This window comes from Vulpes vulpes, chromosome 2 (genome assembly GCF_048418805.1).
Source record: "Vulpes vulpes isolate BD-2025 chromosome 2, VulVul3, whole genome shotgun sequence".
Lineage (NCBI taxonomy): Eukaryota > Metazoa > Chordata > Mammalia > Carnivora > Canidae > Vulpes > Vulpes vulpes.
The window spans coordinates 141,372,842-141,394,310 of NC_132781.1; the positions used below are offsets into that span (position 1 = coordinate 141,372,842).

Genomic DNA, 21,469 nt, shown 5'->3' on the forward strand with positions numbered 1-21,469 from the left:
GAGCGTCTGCCTTTGGCTCAGGGTGTGATCTGAGATCGAGTCCTGCATCAAACCTGGAGACCTGGGATCGAGTCTTGCATCAAACCTGCTTCTCCCTCTGCCTGTGCCTGTGCCTCTGTGTGTGTGTGTGTGTGTGTCTCATGAATAAATAAACAAAAATCTTAAAAGAAAAAGAAGAAGGAGGAGGAGGAGGAGGAGGAGGAGGAGGAGGAGGAGAGGATGTTGTGTGGATATCTGGGAGAAGAGTGCCAGCAGAGCAAAGAGCCCCTGCAAAGGCTCTGTGGTGGGTGAGTTCTTGGTGCAGGGAAGCCAGAGTGAACAGTGCAGAAAGAGATGGCAGGGGCTGAGAGTGGGAGTGGACAGGGCCATAGGAGATGAGATCAGAGAGGTGAGAACATATATAAAAGTTTCCTCCAGGAATGCCTGGGTGGCTCAGCAGTGGTTGAGCATCTGCCTTTGGCTCAGGGTGTGATCCCGGGGTCCCAGGTTCGAGTTCTGCATTGGGCCCCCTGGGAGGAGCCTGCTTCTCCCTCTGCCTATGTTTCTCTCTGTGTGTGTGTCTCTCATGAATAAATAAATACAATCTTAAAAAAAATTTTTCCTCCAGTTTTCTGTGAAGTTGAGCACAAATTTTTAAATATCCTTTAAAAAATTTGGGGGAGTGGTGTTATCCATCAACTTCACCCTAAAACCCTACAGGGTAGCTTCTAGAATAGTTTCAGAATCCAGGCGCCCTAGCATCCCTGCCATCTTTACAGGGGATCCTCCTCCCAGACCCCCATTCCCTTGCAGACTTGATGCTGGACAGCTGTTCACTTGCCCAGTTCGTTAAGAGGGGACGCGTTTGTTCAATGGCCTCCAAGCTATGAAGGGCACCGACTGCTTTCACACTGCGGGCTTCATGAGCTAGTGCCTTTGTTTCTCATCAGAGATCAGAAATTGCTTTTATACAATAATGCTCATGAAGAAACTGCCCCCGTGCCCCAAGTCACCACCCAGCCCCAAAAAGCAAAGTTTCTCACTGGAAAAGCTAGGTTTCTCTTTTTTGAGCAATTGCTGGGAGTCTTGCAGTATGCTAAAAGCTTCGTGTACTTTCTCTTTTTCACCCCTCAAACAATGCTACATCATAGGTGCTCTTAGGAGCCCCAGTTAAAAGAAGGGAAGTGGGGGCACAGAGAACTCATAACGCGGAGATCAAATGGCAGAGGCTGCACGTAACTCTAAGTTACTCCTGCCTCTACTAGACCTGGTTTCTGGTATGTCTGGTGAACCAAGGACCGAGGCAGAACCGAAAATGGTGCTAAGGTCAAGCACCGGAGGCCCAGTGCTCCCTGGCTCTCGAGCCAGACAGCCTGGATTTGAATCCAGTCTCTGCCAGCTCCTAGCTGTGCCATCTGGGGCACCCTCTATGGCCCGTCCATGCCCAAATGTTGTCACCTGGAAAACGCAAAGTGTTTCCATGTGTGGGGACTGCACAAATGTTGTGAGACAGCATACCTCACGTTGTGCATGGCACAGATGGTTACCAGTCCCATGCACGGGGCTCCAAGGACACTCGGGCACAGCCTCGGCCAGCGTATCCAACAGGCCATTTCAGGTCACCAAAGGTCAAAGCGTCCTGCGAGTGAACGGGGGAGATGGGTCTCCTTCCGGCAGGAGTCACCAGGATACAGCAGCAGTGCCCGTGGGAAGCTGCTTCCCACGGGGCGGGTGTCGTCCTGAGGTACAGGCATGAGCGAGCTTTGTGCTGCCGGCGTGGAGTCCCTTCTTATGAGGGGTCCACGCATGAAATCACGTACAATTACTCCTAAGAGTCCCCTGGGGGGCTGCCATGCTGCAACTCGGTGTTCTGTCTTTTGTCTTTTTGTTTATTTATTTATTTTTTTAAGTAAGCTCTAGGCCCATGTTGGGGATTGAACTCATAACCCGGAGATCAAGAGTCACATGCTCTACCAACTGGGCCAGCCAGGGGCTCCTGTTCAGCGCAGGAAGCTGCCCCCAAAATGTACAGGGAGCCCCAGCCAGTTTCCCCAGATTGTAACATCTTGTGTAGCTGATACACAGCATCAAAACCAAGAAACTGGGAGAGCTGGGATCCAGGGAGGGGACTCCAACTTCCCAGGGTGCCCGTGCGTGTGCGTGTGTGTGCACATGTGCAGGCAGTTCTCTACAACTGCATGTGTAGATTCACACGACCGCCCCAGTCCAGATGCAGAGCCGTTCCAGCACCTCGAGGCTCCCACCGCTGCCCCTGAGAAGCCACCCCTTCCCGTCCCTCTCCTCTGGCAACTACAATCTGTTCTCTCCAGCTCTATGCTTTTATTAGTTCAGGCAGGTCATATGATAAATGGAACCATTTATTTATACACGTTTCCAGCATATAACAGATTGGATTCTTTTCGCTCAGCATACGTCCCCTGAGATCCACCCAAGGTGCTGTGCGTATTGGTAGCCTATTGCTTTTTTATTGGTTAGTAGTATTCCGAGGCGTGGATGTACTCACGTTTATTCACTCACTGCAGGTTGTTTACATTTGGAGGCTCTTGTGAATAGCTACTTAGCTCATGTGTGCACAGGTTTGGTGTGAATATAGATTTGCCTCCTGGGGGACGAATTTGAGTGCTCTTGCTGGGTCATGTGCTAACTGCTGTTTAGTTTTATAAGAAACTGCCCAACTATTTTTTCAGAGTGGCTCTGCCTTTCTACGTTCCCACCAGCAATGGGTAAGTGACCCCGCTCCTCCACGTTCTTGCCAGCATAAGGTGATACCACTACCTTTAAAAGGCAGCCGTAGGGGCACTTGGGTGGCTCAGTTGGTTGAGTGTCAGACTCTTGATTTCAGTTCAGGTCATGATCTCGGGGTCATGGGATTGAGCCCCACATCGGGCTCCAAGCTCAGCGGGAAGTCTGCTTGAGATTCTCTCTCTCCATCTCCCTCTGCCCCTCCTGCTCATGCTCACACCCTCTCTTTCAAACAGATAGATAGATAGATAGATAAATAAATAAATAAATAAATAAATAAATAAATAAAATATTTTTAAAAATAAAATAAAATGGCAGCCATTGTCACAGATGTGTAGGGGTATACCTTGTGGTCTTATTTGCATTTCTCTCTCTTTTAAAAAAAATAGGTTTTTATTTATTTATTCATGAGAGACACAGAGAGAGGCAGAGATACAGGCAGAGGGAGAAGCAGGCTCCCCGCAGGAAGCCTGATGCGGGACTCGATCTCAGGACCCCGGGATCACACCCTGAGCCAAAGGCAGATGCTCAGCCACTGAGTCACGCAGGCGTCAGTGGTTTATTTGCATTTCTCTAATGGCAAATGATATTGGCCATCTTTTCATGGGCATATTCACCACCTGTATGTCCTCTCTGGAGAAAGCTCTGCAGGGTTTCTCCTCCGGTGCTGGAACATGTTGTGGTTTTACATGGAGCACCAGGTGTAGCAGCTGGCTTGTGATTTAAGCCATGGGTAACTTCCAGAATGAGGGAACAGGGATTCTGGTCCCATCTCCCCTGACTCCTCCAGGCTGTGTACCCCCTGAGTGTAACTTGGGGAGGGAATCACCAGGCCATTTAGCCCTTATGTTTGTGTGTCCTTCCCGAGCACACAAGATTGGGTTAAATGTCTATGATTTGAGAGCAGTGTCTTACCAACTTTATGACCCCAGGCCAGTAGGGTCTGCACTGTCTTGCCAACCCAAGCCCACTGCTCCAAGTCTGTGTCCGCTGAGGTCCTCCAGCTTTCCCTCGACCTCCGCGGGCCCCGGCAGGCAGTCTGCTGTTTGTGATCTTGCTCTCTGGAGCTGTGTTGGGCCTGGATCCCCAGGGCCTGCTGCTCGGAGGAGGCCTTGCCGGCTCCTCCTTGGGCTGCTTCCTCTGCCTCTGGGAGACCCCTGCTGCCATGGCCCAAACACCAACTCAGAAGCCTTGGCTAACCTACTGGCGCCTCCTTGACTGAATTCGTCTTTGGGACATGAACGTTGCTGGCCAGAGGCTCCCTGGCCCCACCAGGCTCGGCTTGTCCTCTGGCCTGCCACTGAGGCCCACCATGCCCGGGGCCCGCACACGTAAGACACAGCACTGGAGCCACGGAAGGGTCCAGATGTTGTACAAAACACAGGCGAGAAGCAAATTTTGGGGGGTGAAGTTGGAGAGAGAGGTCAGGGGTAGATACGTAAGCTGTGGAGTGGAGACTGGACAGCAGGGTGACGATCAGAGGAATCCCACTCCGACGGGCAGCCAACGAATGCTTACGGGGTACTTCTTACATGTCAGATAAAGGCTCGCTCGATTGATAGCTAATAAATATTAACGGGTTTGGGGGGAGGGAGCGTCCTCCTGGGTTTGATGGACGCGCTAACACGGAAGTCAAGAGCGCTGCTGTGAGCTCTGCCCTCCAGTATCCCGTGGTCCGCTCTGGAAGCCCAGTCCAACGAGTCACATTATATTCCCAGACTGTCCGGGGACGGCACAAGCGAAAAGGATCCACGTGGGGTGGCTCACAAGCGAGTCAAGGATTGAGGTGGCAAGAGAGGCCGAGCGGCGTAAAGCCCCGAGGCCACCCGCGGCCTGCACGGCAGAGGCGCAGCGCACGGCTGCGGGGGGCAAGGAGCAGGAGCAGGAGCAGCACCGCGAGGGCGCAGATAGGCCGCGGACACTGGCAGCTGCGTTTCACCTGCAACGTCGGGGCGCCCGCGAGCGGTTTGGGACTCCCCCACGGAGCCGGGGCCACCGCGCTGACCCTCTGTAAGGACACACGGGTCAGCCCCCCAGTTAGGAGCGCCGCCCGCTGCCTCCCAGCACCCACCTTGGAAGAAGAAAAAAAAATCATGGACCAGGTCCCCCCACCTCTCCTCGTGAGCCATCAGGACCACGTGAGCCTGGGCCCAGGAGCACGCGGTTGGGAGCACCCAGCCAGGCCCCCCTGGCGGCCCTGCAGTCCCACTCGGAGGGTCAGGCTGAGGCTGCTGAGGCCAGACGCCGGGCCCAGAGCCCCCCACCCCCTGGGTTGGCCTCCCCGGCCGCGTCGCTCAGGCTTCTCGAATTCAGGAAGAGCCTTAGGTTTGGCTCTTGGTTCTGTTTCTCCCCTTAAAAGAGCTGCCCTCGAATGCCTTTATCATCACTATTTTTTTTCCACGTTGCTGTATGGAGAGCGGTCTTGGCATGAGTGCTTGGATCCGGATACCGTAATAAGATTCATCGTCGTCATTTATACCCGGTGAGTCATTACTAAGTGCTGGACAAGATGTTAATCACCTAACATGCACAATCGCGGGTGGTAGGGCTAATTTTCTGAGTGAGTCTAGGGCTTGGCGATCCTTCTTCTGTAAAGAGCCAGGTAGTAAATATTTTAGGCTTTGTGGGTCCTATGGTCTCTGTGGCAACTACTCCATTCCACCATGGGAGTGAGGGAGCAGCCACAGATAATGCATCGACCTAAGTGTGGCTGCCTTCCCACACGACTTTATTTTATGAAAACAACTGATGGGCCAGATTTGGCCGTAGGCTGTAATTTGTTGACTCCTGCTCTGCATTTTGCTCTCATGAGTTTTGCTTGGCCTTTGTGTTTGGGGTGATCAGTCTTGGCCTCTTTGATTTTAATAACCTGCACCATGAATTCCAATGGCTTGTTTGGGCAGTTAAAAAAAAATCACCAAAATTCTGTGGACCTTTGTGACCCAAGGGAATGAGAATTAATGGCAAACAAACTATTTTCTAGACTATCAAAATTTCTTCTTTCTGGGCTGGAATTGGAGGGGTAGGCTGTTCTTGTTCTTGTGAGCACTCTGGAGCTGTCTTCTTCTTCAACATATTGGGGTTTATTTGGGAGGTGGATCCAAGAATCTTCATACTCTTCCCAAATCTTAGTACATACCAGGAGCTTAAAATCCAGTTTCTAGAATTCACCTTAAATAACTTAATTTCTCCCATCTGTAAAATGGGTACAGTGTGTAAAAATGAGCAAGGGCCTGAGATCAGAAATGCTAGTCAAGAACAGGACTTTGAGGACAGGGACCTTGTGTCCCTAGCACAGAGTCTGGCATTTAGGAAGGACTCGAGTGTTCGAAGGATCCACTTGGCAAAGGCTGAGAAGACGAGTCAACACAAGTGTTGGCAATATGGCGGCCACAGGCAGGCCAGAGCGGGGGAGAGGGCATGGCTAGCTTCCCCACCTGGGAAGCTTCCACCTTCAGCTCGACAAGCTATGCCCCAGTGAGGAGGCCCCTGACTCAGCCACACTTCTGTTGCTTTGTGTGGGCAGAGTTTTGCTGGCCCAAGGCTGTCAAATTCACTTCGATGTTGGCCTCAGCTGGGGCTTCATGCTTTCAGAAAAATTTCCCCCACTGCCTTTCACTTGAGGTCCTTGGCAGGGATGCCTCTCCCATTCTGCACGCACAACTCACTTAATGGGCACAAAGATATGGGAGAAAGCTCAGGGAAAGGAAAAAAAAAATAACAACAACCAAAAAACCCCCCATTCGACCCAGTCTAAACCTTGGGAAATCTAACAGGGTCTGCATCTCTTTAAAAACCATACACAGACATTTCTGGTCGAAGTGAAACCATGCTTCTCACAGAGGACTGGAGACAGCAAATGAAGCTTTAGTCATACACAGTTAGTTTCAAACTTATGTTACCGCTCACGGGGAGAAATCAATGTACAGTATATTAAAAACAATCACTGTGGCCCTTCAATGATCCAATAGTTGAGCTTTGAATGCATTCGAGCTAATGGGGGCTCTAATGGCTTCTGACAGATCATTCCATTGATCAAGAGGCATGTATGAAATATGCTGCCTACTAAACTCTGTTTTGATTTTGAGAAAAGAAAACTAAACGTCCATGGTAAACAGGGCTTTGATTGTTCACATGTTCACCAAGGGGCCGCTCAGCCTGACCCTGGTCGGGAGCCGTGGAGGGAGGGACAATGGGAATCCTATATACCTGGCCTGCTTTTCCCTGACTCTAATCAAGGCGTAATCAACTGGAAATCTCTGTCTGAAGCATTGGGGTGGGGGGGGGTGCGGGGGGCAGGGGGTGACCAGAGGTCCAGTTTTCTGTGTTGGATGAGTTACGAGTGGTCTCTTGAGCCATTCTGAGAAATTGACTCAGCCCTTCCGGGGGGCTCTGGGGTTGCTAGGTTAACTGCGCATGGTCCAAAACGAAGAATGGGATTCCCTGTTTGGAGGGATGAGTGGGGGTTTTCAGCAGGGAGATGACAGTTTTCCCAAGAAACTAACTAAAGCGTGTTCCCTTCACCTGGGGGTGCCCCAGTGCTGAGCACACTTATCCGCAGGTATAGGGATTTTGGCAGGGGGGCATGAGGTCTGAAACAGATTTTTTAAAAATGTAGACTCCATGCTGCATGTGGAGCCTAATGTGGGGCTTGAACTCACGACCCTGAGATCCAGACCCGAGCTGAGACCAAGAGTTGGATGCTTAACCCACTGGGCCACCCAGGTGCCCCGGGGTCTGAAAAAAATTTCGAAAGTTCTTGGAGACTATTGTCACGCATAAGGCCACTCCAGTGCCCACTGGTCTAGCTGCTTGTGTGTGTGTGCGTGGGGGGGGGGAGGGCGGTGGGGGAGGTGTTCAACTGTGAGCCATACGCCGCTCCCGGGTTTCACGGGCCTTGCCCTAGTAGGGCTGATGAAAACGCACACCAGTGCTTCCATTGCCCACCCAAATCCTACTGGTCTCACAAAATAATCATAATCTTGCTTCCTTGCATGGGCACCGGGCCTCAGCATCTACAAGCCCTTCCGTTGCTGTCTTCGTGGGGGGGCACCGGGGGGTGCTGGAATTCTCCCGTGGGGTTTCTTTCCACAGCAGACCCTCCCCTTGTCCCAGGAGCTGGGAAGGGCCGGCGGGATGCCCTTGAAACTGGCGCCACCAAGGGCAGGCTAATCCCTGGTCTTTATTTCATCTTTAATATCTAGCAAGACTGCGGAGGTGCTTCCTGCGGACAGTCACTCACTCAGCGGGTCAACTTGCTCTAAGCACATGCAGTCCGGTCCGGAAGCCCTGTGCTTTTCCTAAACTTCCTGTAGAACGGCCTTGACCTTCCTGTGCATGGGGCACAGAGCTGACCTAGGCCAGCGCTTCCCATCTCGCAGCAGGAAGCTGCCCCACTTACCAGATTAAAAGCAACAGGAAAACCCTTGTGCTAGAAGCACTTCATTTGTATTGGTGCCATGTTTAGTCAGTGGCTTTTGTAAAATTGATGAATTTTGTCTAAAGGCAAGTGCAGACAGGCAAACAGATCTGTATCTGCTGTTATCCATTTAGCTTGACACACATGTGCAGAAGAACTATTTTACCTCGATTCTTTCAGGACTGATGAAAAGTAAATGCAAGCAAAGTCATGAACTGCATCATTGGAAAAGAATCACGGAATCTAATGCTGGAAGTTAATTAATGCTTCCCTCCCCTTGAAATAGACTGACCCTGGCGCTCAGACATTCAGAGTCAATAAACAATTGTTGTACACAGATCATCCATTAGAAGGTGATGGCAAGAATTTTTTTAAGCAAATCTAAAATTGCAGCGGGTGACCTAATCCCACTGGAGGAAAGGCAAGAGTGAAGAATCATTTTTCATAGGATCTCATTTATAAGAAGTTCCGTGCCATCTGCCTAGAAAAAAATGGAAGCCGGGAGGTGCAAACGGGGAAATATAAATGGTAACGTGTTATTCTGGCACTAAGTACGAGACACGATGTGACTCACTTAATGGGCAGGATCCTGGGGACGGAACAATCCAGTGAGCTAGGCATTACTGTCCTCCCTGTTATATAAACAAAGACTGGCGGGCAGCCCGGGGGGCTCAGCGGTTTAGTGCGGCCTTCAGTCCAGGGTGTGATCCTGGAGACCCGGGATCGAGTCCCACATCGGGCTCCCTGCATGGAGCCTGCTTCTCCCTCTACCTGTGTCTCTGCCTCTCTGTGTGTGTGTGTCTCTCATGAATAAATACAATAAATAAAATCTTAAAAAAAACAAAAACAAAAACAAAGACTGGGGCCCAGGGAGGTCAAGTGATTTGCCCAAGTCCCAAAGCTACCATGGTTATCAGAGGATAATAAACATTATAGCTCATAGACCTGCTCTCAAGACCTGCTGCGACAGGCACTGCTGCAGGCATTTTATATGCACAGTATTTTTTTTAAAAGATTTTATTCATTTATTTGAGACAGCAAGAGAGAGAACAGCAGTGGGTGGGGGGCAGAGGCAGAGGGAAAAGCAGAATCCTCACTGAGCAGGGAGCCTGACCCGGGGCTTGATCCCAGGACCCCAGATCAGGACTTGAGCTGAAGGCAGATGCTAACCGCCTGAGGCACCCAGGCGCCCCGCCCCCATGCACCGTATTGAATCTGCACAAGGACCTTAGGCGGTAGATCCATTACTATGATCCCCATTTTGTAGTCAAGAAAACAGAGGCTTAAAGGGACGGCAGCCTTCGGGTCAGGCACCAGACCCGGAGTCAAAGTGGGGAAGCCCGTCGCCAGAAGCCTCTTACTGCCATCCAGGAGTCAGAAGGAAAGCTGGTCGATGGGAACAGGATAAATGGAAGGGGGTGCAGAGGAGCCTAGTTTTCAACCGTGGGACAGGGATCTGCGCAGGTTATCTGGAAGGACGTCTTGCCTCTAAATGGTTCAGATCGCAGAGGAACTGGGCCCGTCCTGTGCGAACAGGGGGGCCCGGGGGACGGAGGGCCGTGGGCTGCGCTGCCGGGGGGGGGGGGGGGGGGGGGGGGGGGGGGGGGGGGGGGGGGGGGGGGGGGGGGGGGGGGCCGGGCTGCAGCACCCGCGGGGCTGGCCATGTGCTTCCTCCTTACTGGAGACCACCCAGAGGCCGAGCCTGCAGACCCCTGCGTGGAGCCCCCAGAAGCTCTGGGAATGTGTATCGGGGTCTCTCAGGTGAGCATGAGAGTCGGTGTCTCCTTTTCCCTACGGCACTGAGGCCTGCCTGCCTGCCGCAGGTGCCCCTGTCCCACAGGAAGCTGTGACCTGCACCTCCCCCCCTCCCCCCTGGCCTCTCGCCCCCCAGGCCCTAAAGCAGCCCAGCTCTCCTGCAGCCGCTGTCAGTACAACACACTCCTGGGCCTTTCCTCCCCCTTTATGGCTGTCAAATTGATTTCACCATCGTGGTACCTATGGCTCTCGATGAGACTTAATTAAAAATACCATTTAATCACAAAGTGACAAAGGCAAACTGGATAAATGGCATTACCACATCAGCACATCCTGATCCGCTCTCTCCTCTCCTTCTCAATCTGTTTGGAGGAGAATTGCCTTTTCAAATAAGAATCCCCCTGTCTTCTGTGCACTTGCCTCTGACAGATCTCCAAAATAAACAGTATTTAGCATGGCATGGATCCAAATGTATGCAATTTGCCCAGTGGTAAAATCAGCCTTAACTAGAGCAGAGGAAAAAAAACAAAACAAAACCCACAACAGTTGCATTCGAAAATACCTTCCCCTGAAACACACAGAAACTGTTCTGCTGAATGTGGGGTGTCTATTAAATAGGGCCTATGGAATCTCATTTCCAGCATCCCTCGATTCAGTTGGTGATGGATTTAAGCAGCTTATTACTAAAATTGTGTCACAGGTGATGCCATGACCCTGCTCTTCTTTGCCTAGCGAGCTCCCCTGACTGGGAGGCTGGGGTGGCAGGAGAGGCACTCCCCACCCACTCAGTGCAGGAGTGGCTTGTTGCGAGGTGGCAGGGTGGGGCGACCCCCGTAATTGCACTTGGAGGGCCCCTCAGGACAGCTTCCCCATCTCAAGGTCTGAGCCACCCTCTGTCAATCCCCAGTGGGTCCCCTTCCCGGGACGTACGGCCATGTGAAACCATCATGTTGTTGATCTGCAGGTATGCTGTACGTCCCCCCACTATTTCGGTCACTGTGTATTGCTCGCCCTTAGCACGGGGCTGGCACAGGGGAGCCCTTGGATGCCCGGGGTTCACAGAAGCCGCTGAGCCATGGTAGGTGGTCAAGAAAGGTTTGGGGGTTGCAGAAGGGAGGGGAAGAGCAACTGAGGGCAAGGGGATCTCTTCAGATCACTTTTCTCAAGAGAGTTAGGACCGGTGGGGGGGTGGGGGAGCCAGGCAGGAAGCAGGTGGGGCTGCTGATTCCAGGTGGTCCCTGGGGCCAGGCCGCCCGCTCCCTCAACCACACATGTGGCCCATGTTCCCAGGAAAGTCCTTTCCTAGCTCTCAGGGGGAGAATGAGATCTTCCTTCGGCCTGTGGGAACTGGTTGATGGCCAGTAGCCCCAACAACCCCCCTTCATATTGTCTCTTGCTGTCCCTCCTTCTACCCACCTGAACCCTCCTCACAGAGCATCTGTAATCCCCAAGCACGCTGAGCTCACACTTGCTGAAAGCCATCATCTCTTCTGCGAAAACGAGATCTCACTTGTCAGGCTTGCTTTAGGCAGTGGTTTCTCCCACCCCTGGCGAATCACCTGGCCCCACCTGGAGGGATTCGAGAACTATCTCCACCTAACCCCAAGCCAAGGAAGCAGGCCCGCCCACTAGCATTCGAGGAGAAAAGAGTGGGACCTCTCTCAGTTTCTTATCATATCTTTTTAATATTTTTATTGTTTATGAGTGACGTACAAGACATATTACTACAAGTAGTCCACAAATATAGCTCAATACTAAAACACACACATTGGGGAAAGCACTAACCATGATTACCTATTTCTACGGTAGGGGTGCAAGCAAGCAGGTCTGGAGAGTGCTGACAGTGAGGGGTTGGGTTTATGATAAATGATTACAGGGAGCACCGGGGGCCATGGAGGGCTCACATCCTGCCCAAGAGTGAGAAGATGCTACTTAGCCCGTTGCCATGCCAGGATGGAGGCCTAGGGCTGCCAGATGTTCTGAATTCTAAAGAGAATGCACATGTTTTAATTTTTCTATGAGATCTCCCAATTTTTAAATATTGGCACCTCATGAAATGGTAACACAGAAGAAGCTCTGGCACGAAATCAGTCCAAGAGCAGGCCACACGGCCTTGGTGCCTAGAATGTGGTTTCTATGTGCCACACACTCCTTACCTCCAGGAGTTCATCTAATCTCTACGACAGCCCGGGGATGGTGAGGCAGGCAGCACTTCCTTTCTCTTTTACTGATGAGGCTCAAGGACATGAGGGGATTCATCCAAGGTCTGAGAGAACAGAGTCTCCAGATGATGAAACCCTGGCTGCTTTGGGTAATGTGGCCTTTTGGCGGTTGACTCTGTGGAAGTGAACGCTACCTTGAACTGGGGACATTCTAATGGTGGGACAGAGTCGGGTTCTCTGTGTGCCACTCAATGCGCAAAAGAGCTCTTCGGCTTCCAAACTACAGGTAAACGACTACCAGAGAAGGCGATGGGCTGGGGCAGGGGGCTAACTATTCTCGTGATTTCTGGGGTCACCATGGGGCTGGGGCCAAGCCAAAAAGGGAGAGATGTGTTAATGGCATCACGAGACAAAATCGGCACGAGGGCAGTGGGGGCCAAGGTCTACATCTGGTCAGCTTACAGATACAGAAGAATACTAATATTTACCAGGTATCTACCAGTCAGAATTTGTTCTATACCTGTAGCTAGGTTATTCCATTTACTATTCACTTTGTCAGTTGGTGTTTTTAGTACCCCCATCATAAGGATAAGGAAACTGAGGCACAGTGACATGTCAAAAGTCACAGAGCCAGTGCGCTGTTTTGATCCAGACACTCCAAAGCCAAAGCCCAGGTTTCCACCTCTACTAAACATTGCCTCTCTGATGCACCGATATCATCAGAATGGGCCACTGGGACTCCCCGGGCCTCCATCCCACCTTTCGTTATGCATGGATGGATGGGGGAATTCTAGAAAAATGCATGTGTGGGCCAAGTCCATGAGGCAATGCAAACAGGTCTGTGTCTCTTTCATTAGATCAGGGAAACTTCTCAACGACAGATGTCAAGTGTATTTTAATTTCCAATACCTCCTCGTTCCCAGGGGCAGAGGACAGAACTCATAACTTGGGCTGTTACTGAGGTCTGGCTCATGGAAGGGACAGTGGCTGCGCTTCAATGACTCATTTCTCTTTTCATTCTTTTTGCCAATGGTGATGGTGGCTATAGACAAGTGGAGAAGAGAATTTCCTGCTCTCAAATTTTTTATAGAAGCATTATCCAACAGGACTTTCCACGATGGTGAAAATATTCTGCATCTGTGCTGCCCAATATGCTAATCACTAGACATGTGTGGCTACCTAAGCAGCTGAGGAACTGAATTTTTAATTACAATGGAAACTGGATTTAAGAAGCTGCACCCAGCTAGGGGCTACCATATAGGACAGCACAGCTTCTAGAGGGCGTGGTGAGAAATTGGGGGGACCGGCATATAGGTTCTGTCTTCCCCCTGATGACTAAGAGTCTTCTAGAGTCTCTGAAAAGGCTTGGGAAGGTGGAAAGTAGGTTGGGCTCTGCCATAGACAGGGCCTACCCCTTGGCTCTTGGGAGCTGAATGGCTCCCATGAAAAATCCTAGTGGGGAACAGTATTTTGGGGACAGGTTCTTATTTCGTACCAAATCAGATTATAACACTGTGCCATCTTTAAACATTTTAATATTCGTGGGCTCCATTCCCTACTCTTTCCAACGGGGACCCAGGTTCTATAATCTAAAGGCCAAGTCTACCCATACTGCCCTTGCCTGAGCCTGTGGCAAGGTTAGAGGAAGGAGGCCAAAACTACCTTTTCCTCCTCCACCTAAAACTTGGGCTCCTTCTAGGGTTTTGCTTCCAGAAGCAGACCTCTGAGTTCTGAAACGATGTCTGTGAGATCAAATGGCAGAGGCATCGAAGGATCATCCTTTTCCCAATACGGCCGACATTCCGGCTTCTGATCCACAGGCAGAGTTCGGGCAATCCGGGACTGGCACCTGGAAGAGTAGGAAGAGGCAATTAATCCATGGGAAGAAACTCCTGGAGGACCCCAGTTCTCGGGCAGTTTGGGACGACACGGCCGAATGCTCCAAAGACTGTCCTCCCGGGGGTTGGTTCTGACATGAAAGAATGAGTTCACCGAGCAGGACGCAGGTGTTCAGAGGGCGGAGGAACCATTCTTGGCGGCGCTGGAACTTCTTTTTCTTTTTTCAATTCCCAGCTTTGTATTATCTCTAGTGGCTTCACAGGGGCCAATCACCGGGGAAATTCAGTTACTCTGCCTTTAAAATGGTGAATTATTTTTTCATTATCTCAACTGTTATTTAAAGTGTGTGATTAAGCCATTATCAGATTTAAATGTTTGTGGGATTTCGATGTATTACTAGATTACTGGGAAAGATTAAATTGAATTTACTGCATTAAAACGTCCAAGAATAGATTAAACAATATTACGGGCCGGGATTGACTTTGGAGATTCTAGAGATTTACAAGTGTCCCAGCTTGCTGTGCTCAGAAAAAGGCACTCCAAGGAGAGACGGATTTATAAGGATATATGCAAATAGAGGTTAATAATCATTTCCACTGATGAATAGGTGAGGAAAACTTCCACAAAATTAAATTAAAAGGCTAGCAAGAGTTACTCCCTAAGGAAAACACTTAAATCACGGTTTTTATTAAATGGATTATTCATCAATAGTAGAGAAATTAATTATCATATGCGACTAAATTATAGCCTTGTAGGAAAAAAGTTGGGGCAGCATCATCCCCACCCTGGCAGGCATCTACCTCTCAGAGAGACCAGCTTATTTAAAATTGGTCTGGGAAAGCTCAGTGGCTTTAGCTTTATTCGTCTGAAACACGAGGATCAGAGAGAATGAAACACAAGTTGCAATAAGAAAGGAACAATTTCCCTGCCCTCTCGGAGCGCACAGTAGCAGAAGCACATGAACCCGAAAGAAGTACTATGAGTACACTCGGAAGAGATGTGTGGGTCCATCCCCACACCTACCTTCTCTGCATTGTTCTCGAAATCAATTAAAAAGTGGTCATTCCCACGATTTGCCCTCTGTGGAGGACTAACTATGAAGACATCAAAGGATGGAATATCCTGGCCCTATTTCCAAGCCTGATGGTAGAGAAGGTTCCTAACTGAAAGACATCGTCTTCTCTGGGGAATTATTAATGGTGAGGGGATCCCCGTGGGAAAACATACTTCAACTTTATACCTATTTGCTCGTGTGGTTAATTGCTCTACCGGCATCCTATGCACTCAATCCGTCGCACATTACACATAACATTCCAATATATCTTCAGCTCTCCGCATCAGACCCTGATAATAGCGTCTGTTAACATGCACTAAGTACTATTATGTAGCACATCACTTCATAAATAATAAGATTAGCTGACCTCAGGGCCCCAAGAAGAGTAATGTGTTTAAATGTTCTCATTATTTATTTAAAACAAGAATTAAAGCAACAGAAGCTGCTTTTGACAATCCTCTTAGCATAAATATTAAACTGTTTGCACTGATAAGCCCCACATAGCGCCGAAGAACAGAGGGTGCGTTCTGCAGACTACTTGGTGATAGGTGTTTGAGACGGTGCCGCTCGCTGTCGTGGTTCTGATGGTGTCTCTGTAGTTCTAGAAACAGTCTCTAAATCACATGAAAGGGATGCAGGGAAATTAATATTCAGAGGGAGCTGCAACTAATTACAAAGGAACTCAGCAAAGCTTTTTAAATTGTGCTCGCTCGCTCTCTCTCTCTGCTTTGGAATCACAGAGCAAGGCTCAATTTACTAGGTAGGGGAAGTTATTCCAAATTGAGCATCTCAACCTCTCAGCGGATAAATTATCTGCGCACACATTATCCTGGCTGGCAGATTAAGGGCCTATGATAAGTGTCGATCCACCTAGAATATCATAAGGTTTGTAAAAAGTCAATAGAGATGCTTTTTCACCTGTCAAATGGGTTTGCCCCCTCGCTTTGAGAAAGTATTAAAAATATTAAAGCCTGCTGCAGAGGTTTGCTTTCGCCATGCAGTAGACGCTTCCCCCAGCTTTTTGTCTGGGTGAAGCTGCTCCATGATTTTCTGCCGCCAAAGAAAGGCCTGGCTGGTGTGGAAACGACCTCCTTTCCATGGGGGCCCCCCCGAGAGGCTAGGAGCTGGCTACACTCACAGGCTCCCCCTGGGCCGGAGGTAGAACCCGCGATGGGGTCCCTTCCCGGGTCTTAATTCAGAGCTCTCAAGGTCATTTTCAAACTTCTTTTAATGCTCAGTGTTCCTTGCCGATTTCCAAAAGGCAGCGAGTGATGGGGCCCCAGCAGAGGGCTCGTCCCTGGAGGTGATGCTTTCCCGATGGGAGGGGACACCCCTCACCCCACCTCCATCTTCGGTCTAGTCCTGCATCGTGCCAGACTGCGAACTGAAAGAGAAGGGACTGAGGATGGCTCCGAGGCATTGCATGTTTTCAGTTTTCATTCCTCTTGCTCGATTCATTCATTCTGCCTCCTTTTGGCTCATCTCCTACGACGGGGCAGGACACCCCATGCAGGTTTCTCACCCTTGCTGAGCCTCAACTTCCTGTCGAGTAGGAGTGATGATGATGATGAGGAGGAGGATGGTAATAACAGTACTGACTTATGGGGTTATTGTGAAGGATAAATGAATTAATACACGCAGAGTACTTAGAACACTGCCTGGTGCGTAGGAAGCACTCAGCAGATATTATGGATTATGATCGCTGCTGTTGCTTCTACCATGAGGACTGGTGATGGACAGATGATGATGCTGAGAACAGGGCTGCCTGTCCCTCTGGTGACGCCCTCCCTTCACACTAACTGAGTGGGCGGCCCCTGGCCTGGCTCTCTTCTAGGAGAAGCTCTGGAGATACGGAAGCGGCTCTTTCTGGCTTGAATCAAACTGAGCCCGTGGTTGAACCCTATCACCATGTGACACGCCAGGACGCTGCGGCTGTGTTCAAGCTGCTACAACCTCCCAGTGACAGGCTAAAATGCTCTGATTCAGAAAAACTCCACAGTTGCTCCTGAAGACCTAGAATTAACAAAACGTGCTGTCATCGTACTTTCTAAGGGGTGGCTCTTCCAGACTGATTTGGCATATACAGGGAAGAAAGTCAGATTGTTTCTTAGCATGCAGAGTCTATAGTTCCTTGCAAAATAAGTTCTCTTAGGACCCTAACTTCTCTTAGGAAATGTGTTAGGAATGTGGACCACAGTGCACATTTGCAGTCTGCATCTATCCCTACCTTCCCCATCAAGAGATTATAATTTTCCCATAGGGAATCCATCCCCTCCCCATGGTTGGCCATGTGGTTTGGGTGGGATTGGCTCCACCTCTACAGCCAGAGGAGAGCCTTGACCAGCTCAGGCTAACAAGCATATTGCACTCTCCCAGCCATAGGGAAGAGGCTTAGGGGGAGGCACATGTCCCAGTCTAGGGCAAGAGGGAGAGACTAAACCAGAGGACTGGTGTGGGGGCTGCAAGAAAAGCCTTTCTTATCTCTGTGAACTATCAAGATGCACCATCTGGGACTGCCACAGTCATTTTGCTAGGTGCAGCAAGGGGCTGGCTTCTGAGCAGTGTCATTCATAGCTAGATCAAGCCTAACCTGGAAGCCAGTTATGTTCAGAATTTTTTAGTTTCATGAGCCATGATTCAGTTAGGTTTTCCTGTCACTTGCAACTAAAGAGTCCTGACTGACATGCTGGCCATGCTCCCTACCTGTGAGTTATTTCCCCCCTTTTACTACAACATCCGTTGCCACAGACCTGCCTGCCAAAGGGATGTGAACTGTCCTGCCTCCAAACTGAGATGCCACTGCTGACACAGTATAGTGTGTGCAGAGATCATCCGAGTAAGGAAAGCAGGAAAACACTGGCTTTTGCTTTTGGTTTATTTTTTTTTTAATTTTTAAAAAATTTTACTTATTTATTCATGAGAGAGAGAGAGAGAGAGAAAATGAGAGAGAGAGGCAGAGGGAGAAGCAGGCTCCATGCAGGGAGCCCGACGTGGGACCCGATCCCGGGTCTCCAGGATCACGCCCTGGGCTGAAGGCAGCGCTAAACCTCTGGGCCACCCAGATTGCTTTTGGTTTAAACGGTATTTCTATTTGGGACAAACTTCTATCCAAAAAACAAGGGTGTGCTGGTGTCATCCAAATAGTTCTCTGCATGCAAATAAGCTGGTTTCTATGACCACAGCTGGATGACTTTTCTCAAGACAGTTGAAAACAGTTTCCCTAAACTCAGTGTTCCCAGGGAGAGTAGGTCATTCTGGACCCACCTAAACAGTAAGAAAGTCATCTTGTCCTCTCTATTCCCATCGTAAAGCAAATCCTATTTTTCATGCTTCTTTAGTTAGCAAATAAATGTGGATCTACCCCGAAACCCCTGCCCCTTTCATGAAACATTACAAAGGGAGCAAAAGAAAATAATATACACATCATCTCTCTCCCTCCCAAATTCAGATTATTTTGATACCAAGAACTCTCTATGAGCCACCCCAAACTCTCACTATGAAGGAATGGTTCTCCCTGAATGGCCTGGTGACACAATACAAAGCAACTGAAAGGTGTCCTACTGGCTGGCCCGGTAGCAGGCTGCCCAGAGGTCCCCTTCTCTCCCTGCAGGTGTAACTCATCCCAGGCCTCAGAGCCACTGATTTCCCCTAGGGCCACACTTGCATCTGGGTGATCGGGGTGGCAGCAACATTAGTGAACACTGGTCGCTGTGCTAAAATTAACCACTTTAGCTAAAGTGTGTGTTAATTATGGGTATGCAAGCAGTCAATAAAAGGTTAATGCAAAAGTCAAAGGATACATTTCTTCCCTTATTGCGCCACTTCACAGACTAAATGACTAACATTATACTCTGTGTTTTTAATCAATAGGTTTTACAGTAATGTGCTGGCCATTGATTTTAAGAAAACATATATGGTCTTCCTCCTTGTCCCTAAATTTTGCAACAAATAAAGAAGGACAGGTAACATTTCCATAACTCTTGATGACATGGTAAAGATCTCAGGAGAAATGTGTCTTGCTAAAAGATTCATCAAGATGAGCAAGCTTAAAAAAAAATACACCCCCCCCCAAAAAAAAAAACCCAAAAACACGAGCTTGATGGGGAAATATTACCAGGCACACACTGTTGAGAGACAAGAAAAATAAACTCCTGACAGGGAATTCCTTAATGGGAAACAGGACAGCAAGAGCAACTCCTGCTTAAAACAATTACATTCTGTACACTGTTTAAACAAAAGATTCTCAATACACAGCACTGTCTTAATTTGATTTTTATAACCCCAGAGAGATGGGGGAGGTGGGTATTTGACCCCCATTTCGAGTAAGGGCTGCCTTCCCCACGGTTAACCAGGAGGAAGTGAATGGGTAAGCAGGGCTAGGCCAGGCCTGGGCATCTAGCTGGCTGCCCCTTCTACTGCATTCCATCCTTCTCATGCACTTCTGTTCGGTTGAAAACGGGCCCTGTCCCCTGACTATTTAGCTGTTCTTGACTCATTTAGATATTTGGGAGATTCCAAATCATTTCAGGGCAAAAAGAGGAGCAAAACATCTTTTCCCTTTAAGTTCTAGAAGAACTATTATCACAGCAAACGACAGACAAAACTTCCTTTTCACTCTGATGACTCTGCGGTTCTTACAGTATAAGCATCTATAGTCCATAGAAACAAAAGACACGTGTTCATCTTTTAGGGAGCATAAGCTGCTTCTAATTATATTCCTGGGGTGACCTTGAGAAAAATCTCTCAACCTCTTAGTTTCCTCAGCTGTTACACGAAGCTAATGCTTCTCTGCTTCACTGGGTTATGGGAAGATAAAACCAAATATGCCTATAAAAGCCCTTTAAAATGGGTAAAATGCCACACAAATGTATAATTATGTCTCAATAATCCTTTCCTCTCTGTGCAGGTACCGGTCCTGTTTCAAAACCTCGGCTGATTATGCAATGTTGGCCAGAGGCGCTTGTAACGCCTATAAATAAAAAGGAAAGAAATCACACTTCTAAAGACTGCAGGGACTGAAACTAACAACTTCACCAGAAAATACCCAGTGAACTAGAAAAGCACAGTTCTCTTCAAGTCAGTTTTTTCCAGAATTGTAATTTACAATGAGGAGCTGACAGTCATTCCTGCTGATGGGAAACAGGAGCCTGTGTCAGGCTATCAGCCCCATCGGAATGTGTTCCCTCGAACGATGGAGGCCAGCATGGAGGCTTCCGAGGCCTGGCTCAGGCCCACGGAGAAAATGCTGGTATGGCCTCACATCAAATGAGGCCCAACTGGCCGGATCAGCATGAAAGTGGTGGCAAGTAATGACGTAATTGGGCAACAATCTCCTCTGTGACCTTTAATGCTCTAGAGGGAGCAAAAGACCCCAAGGGAAGGCACAGAGGTTCTCTGTTCCTCCCATTCTTTCTGGGATCATGAGAGTCACAGCATCTTGCCCCATGGCGGGGGGGGGGGGGGGGGGGGGGTTCCAGTGTTCACATGTAAGTTGTTTTCATATACCATACAATCTTGACCCCTGACAGTACTTGGTGACAATTTCAGGGATTTTCACACGTAATTCTGAGTCTCCAGGATGTCTCCCTTAAACATTACATTTCAAATCAAATCTTGGGTGAGCGGGTCACTCCACTGTGCTGTTTTGCATGGTCTCACTATGCTTTGCTCCAAATAATCTGTCTTCATCAGTGGTGAGGAGAGGATGCAGTCCAGTTTATGATACTCTACGCTTGACACTCCGAGGCCTTTCAAAAGAAGTGGGCTAACAAATTTATAATTTGTGCTCTTGGACTTTCTGTCACGGCCATGCCGGCACTGTGGGCCACTTTGAAAACAAAGCGCTGCCCGGTCGTATCTACCATAATGTTCTATCTTGACAAAGCTGGTTTTATAAAATCAGCTTCTTAAATTTGTATAACTCAGTTTACCCACGGCAGAACTACTAAGCAAAGCCAATTGCCAAATGAGTTTCAACAAAGGACACGTTCACTTTCTCTTTGAAAGGCTTTTAACCTCTTGCCTCTGTACCACATGTTAATGTTTCCAGATCAGTAAAGTCAACACACATCAGAGTGAGGAAAAGCCAAACTTTGGCCCACGGGTCAGCTTTTTTTTTCTTTTCTTTTTTTTCCCCATCAATATACCTTTTTAGTTGGTAGTATTTTTCAACCACGACCACTTGAGAGAGTAGGGTTGGCATAACTTCTAGTTGTAGAAGAATCTACTCTGGGGTTCACACTTCAGGGAAGAAGTGAAGAGCCTTTAGCAGGAGAGCCTGCTAAAGTGTGTTAAAAACCAAATAGCCCTAAAATGCTTTTGAATGCTTGTGCTATCAAGCCACATGGCCAACGAGCCATTTTTCAAGAAATCACTGTGCCATTTAGCACGGATAACCGAGCTATCTAGATCTTAGCTATCAGTCAGCACATTTACAGAGTACTGAGTGCGGGTCCCTACTGTCTACCCACTGGGAAGGGAAGGGAACAACATAGGCAG

General features: G+C 49.0%; 1 protein-coding gene across 2 annotated transcripts in view; it reads right to left on the reverse strand.

The window, feature by feature from the left end:
* Nucleotides 1-11,581: 11,581 nt before the first annotated feature.
* Nucleotides 11,582-21,469, reverse strand: part of FTO (FTO alpha-ketoglutarate dependent dioxygenase) — a 378,983-nt gene continuing 369,095 nt past the window's right edge. For both annotated transcript variants that reach the window (XM_026011764.2, XM_072750216.1), the window contains one exon: nt 11,582-13,927. In XM_026011764.2, coding sequence (XP_025867549.2) covers nt 13,774-13,927 — 154 coding nt within the window. In that variant the 3' untranslated portion in view covers nt 11,582-13,773. The remainder of the gene's footprint in view (nt 13,928-21,469) is intronic.